This window comes from Carya illinoinensis, chromosome 15, assembly GCF_018687715.1.
Source record: "Carya illinoinensis cultivar Pawnee chromosome 15, C.illinoinensisPawnee_v1, whole genome shotgun sequence".
Taxonomy (NCBI): domain Eukaryota; kingdom Viridiplantae; phylum Streptophyta; class Magnoliopsida; order Fagales; family Juglandaceae; genus Carya; species Carya illinoinensis.
The window spans coordinates 28,091,089-28,095,729 of NC_056766.1; the positions used below are offsets into that span (position 1 = coordinate 28,091,089).

At 38.2% G+C, this 4,641-nt stretch overlaps 1 protein-coding gene across 1 annotated transcript; it reads left to right on the forward strand.

The window, feature by feature from the left end:
* Nucleotides 1–1,064: 1,064 nt before the first annotated feature.
* On the forward strand, nt 1,065–4,119 carry LOC122297788 (pentatricopeptide repeat-containing protein At1g79540). The gene has a single exon (XM_043107980.1). It carries the CDS (start codon nt 1,427–1,429, stop codon nt 3,752–3,754), a length of 2,328 nt encoding a protein of 775 aa, XP_042963914.1. The 5' UTR covers nt 1,065–1,426; the 3' UTR covers nt 3,755–4,119.
* Nucleotides 4,120–4,641: the final 522 nt, after the last annotated feature.

The window sequence follows — 4,641 nt, forward strand, 5'->3', positions numbered from 1 at the left end:
TAGACCAGATCCAAATGGTTTTTACAATATAGAAACCGGTTTCGAACATGACCATTCAGTCTGATTCAATCCGGTCTAGACCGATTTTCCAGTTTAAACTTTCACTCTTCCGCCTTACAAGTATCATAAAATACCTTTGAGATTTGACAAACCCAAAACTTAAGATAGAAAATGAGGTCGGCAAATAAGCCAAAATTTCCTACCCTAGGATGTAAAAGTCTAGAAGATGACCAATTGATTGGCTTTTATTGGGTCATGTCAAACTAAGGACATCAAATCATCTTTGTTATTATGTGGTATTTAACTATTTTCTAATTGATATATGATGAAGAGGCCAATTTGATCATTATTGGATATAAAATGAACTGGGTCTAACCCATTGAAGCTCATTGCCAAGAAAAAGAAGAGATAAAGTCTAAAGAAGATGACATGTTTACCATGGCTAAACTTAACCAATCGTATCTTTTTAAGATCAAAATCCATAAAATAAGTCCGAGCGAGACACCCACATTGGAAGAGCGCTGCCAATGATAGAATCAAGCTCAGGAAAGTAACACTCCTAAATGGGTACCAAGAATAGTGCTCCCAAAAGGGTAATGTCATAACAAAACACCTCAACCCCTATAGATATCCTACCAAGTATGTTATAAGGGGATTCTAAGTTGCTTACTGATTGAAATAGTTTCCTCTCTAACTTATCTATAGGAGGCATCTTCCATTGGGTTTTCCAAAGCTCTTTGTTCTAAGTTTTTATGTTGAATTACGTAAATCCGCTATATCTTTTTATTTATATTTTATGATTTTATTTATTTATTTATGTATTTATTTATTGTGAGCTTTTTGACTGCATACTCGAGGTCTCAAACTACTATCGTGAGCTGAGATAACTCTTTCTAGTCTGTTGTGCAAATTTATATTTTAATATTTTATTTTAAATTGTAATGATTAGATAAAAATGTTAAAAATTAAAAAATATTTTGTGTTAAAAATGTTTAGAAAGAAAATTGCAAGAAATTCTGCAAAATTTCTCATTTCCATCCCGTTACCCAAACAAGGCCGTCCGATAGAATCCGTAGTGCGTCCATTACAATGGGGGAGATGGCCAGTCTGAACAGAGCTTCTCATGTTATATAGTCATGATAACATCTAATGAGTTCCCTTCCAAAAGTTGAATGACCCATAGCTCTCTCCACCTCACGGAGACTAGCATTTCACTCTATCACTTTGCTAATTGCTACTGCTGCAAAACTCTCAAACCAATCCAACTCCAATCCCAGCAATTGCAATGATTGCTTTTCAGTAAGATCTCTGCCTGTGCCGCTTCCACCACCTCAATGAGGCGATGAAACTCTTGACCCATCTCAAAACTATGATTGCTTTTCAGTAAGATCTCTGCCTGTGCCGCTTCCACCACCTCAATGAGGCGATGAAACTCTTGACCCATCTCAAAGCTACTGTTCTCAATCAAGTAATTTCCATCCTCCATGAGGTTAGTCCAATGGAACCCGCCTTGGAACGCCTAGTACCATCTCTCTCATCCAACATCGTCTCCTACGTCATCCAACAACACAGGGACCCGCGGCAGGGTTTTCGATTCTTCATCTGGGCAACGCGGAAAAAGCGTCTCCGTAGCCGGGCCTCTGATAATCTTGTCATTGACATGCTTGTCAGGGATAAACATGGTTTTGACTTGTACTGGAGAACTCTCCAAGACCTCAAAAACTGTCGGATACCGATCGCTTCCAATGCTTTTACCGTGTTGATTGCAGGATATGCCAAGATTGGAATGGCCGAAAAGGCCGTCGAAGCCTTCTCGACAATGAAAGATTACGACTGTAAGCCTGACGTGCTTACCTACAATTGTATATTGAATGTTATGGTTCGAAAGGGGGTGTTTTTGTTAGCGTTAGCAATATATAATAATATGTTGAAGTCAAATTGTACCACGGATTCGGCTACCTACGGCATCTTAATGAATGGACTCTTCAAAACTGGTAACACCCGGGATGCACTCAAGCTGTTTGACGAAATGATCCAGAGGGGTATCCTGCCCAACAATAGAACCTATACTATTAGTATTTCGGGATTGTGTCGGGCAGAGAGGCCCAGTGAGGCACATCGACTGTTCAATACAATGAGAGAGAGTGGGTGCCCCGATGATATTACTCACAATGCTTTGCTTAATGGATTCTGTAAATTAGGTAGGATTGATGAAGCTTATGCACTTTTGCGAACCTTTGAGAGGGATGGGTATGCACTTGGACTCCATGGGTACAGTTCTTTGATTGATAGTTTGTTTAGAGCTAAGAGATATACCGAAGCACATTCGTGGTTCGGAAAATTGCTCAAGGAGGATGTAAAGCCAGATTTGGTTTTGTACTCTATAATGATTCGGGGGTTATCTGATGGAGGCAAGGTTCAGGAGGCTTTGAAATTGTTGGCTGAGATGACTCAGAGGAATTTGGTTCCTGATACTTATTGTTACAATGCTGTGATTAAAGGGTTTTGTGATATGGGTCTTCTGGATGAGGCTCGGTCCCTCCAACTTGAGATTTCAAAGCAGGATTGCTTTCCTAATGCCTGCACTTACACCATTCTTATTTGTGGTATGTGTAGAAATGGGCTGGTCGAGGAGGCACAACTGATGTTTAATGAGATGGAGAAACTTGGATGTGTTCCTTCTGTTGTGACCTTCAATGCTCTTATTGATGGACTTTGTAAGGCCGGCCAGATTGAGGAAGCTCATCTTTTGTTCTACAGGATGGAGATAGGGAGAAATCCTTCTATATTTCTTCGGCTCTCTCAAGGTGCCAATCCAGTTCTTGATAGTGCCAGCCTCCAAAAAATGGTAGATCAACTGTGCGATTCAGGATTAATTCTTAAGGCCTACAGACTTCTCATGCGGCTTGCTGATTGTAGTGGTGCCATGCCCAACATCACAACTTACAACGCTCTGATCAATGGTTTTTGCAAGACTGGGAACATCAATGGTGCTTTCAAGCTCTTCAAGGACATGCAACTGAAAGGATTATCTCCTGATTCCATTACATATGGAACGCTTATAGATGGGCTTCAAAGGGTTGACAGAGAAGAGGATGCATTTGGGGTCTTCCATCAAATGGAGAAGAATGGGGTTACACCTAGCTTGTCAGTTTATAAATCACTTATGACCTGGTCAAACAGGAAAGGGAAGGTTTCATTAGCTTTTAGTCTTTGGTTGAAGTATCTGAGAAACCTTCCAGGCACGGAACAGGAAGCCATCAGAGCAGTGGAGGAATATTATGACAAAGGAGAAGTGGAAAAGGCGATCCGAGGCATACTTGAAATGGATTTTAAAATGAACAATTTTGACTTGGGTCCATATACCATTTTGCTCATTGGATTTTGTGAGGTAAGAAAAATGACCGAAGCTATGACAATATTTTCAATTCTTAAGGAGTACAAGTTCATTATCACTGCCCCAAGTTGTGCAAAGTTGATTCATGGTCTATGCCAGGAAGGGAATCTGGACCTGGCAATAAATGTGTTCCTATATACCTTAGAGAGTGGTTTCATAATGTCACCACGACCTTTTAACCAGCTGCTAAAATGCTTACTTCGTTCCCGATATAAGAAGCATGTCCCAAGCCTTGTAAGTAGAATGAAGTCTTTTGGATATGATTTGGATGTCCATCTTTACCCGTCTACAAAGTTTCTTCTTCTTAGTAGTGGTAGCTGGAACACAGGTGACACGGAAAATGTTTCCCCTGGATGATTGCTGCCTATTGTGGGGACTTACAGTCAGCGACAGACTCTTCTGATACAATTCTTTAGCTGAACTTCATTGGGGCAGCTGTTGTAAAACAATAGGTTTGATTAAAATGGACACCAACCTCCCTCCCCGAGATTTATTTTATTTTATTTTTTATTTTTACCGGAGTGCTTGTGTAGGTTCATGGGGGTGGAATTGGTTTGTTAATAAGAAAAAGGGTGTACTTCTGAGGAAGTCGAGGACATTGATAATTTCCTATGCATCCTAATAACTTTTTTGTAATGCATACCTGAACCTTTTGTAGAATTACTGACTTGAAACAGCAGGATGAAATTTATTTTAACAAGAATTGGAATCTGTTTCCACAATTCATTATATGGTTTATTCAGTAATGTTCTCTTTTACCTCTTTAGATATGGTATTATATTTATAAATTTCTTTAGACAAACCTATATTTAACCACCCCTAATTGGAAGTTTTGAGGATCAGTTTGCTTGATGAATAATGCTATATACAGTCGTGTAGTGTGCAAGCGCCATGTAGTCGTGTTGAAAAAGAATGGGGTTTATAATTAAAAATTATTTTTATTTTTCATGAGGGTCTCTTATTTATTCATTTTTTTAAATGATTACGTTGCGTTTGCATACTCATGATTATAACTATCATTTCTCTTTAACATTTCTCTTTGAATTTAATCTATCAATACTTTCGGTTGATAAGAGTTGATGTATATTGTTTACATGATAAAGTCTATTTGGTTCTATTTATACATAATAATTGTGATTTATAAAAAATAAAACTGTAAAATTTTAATTGTAACTTTGCTTCATTAAGGGTATATTTTTAATAATAAATAATTCTTATTTTGATTCTTTTATAATTTTTTTTCT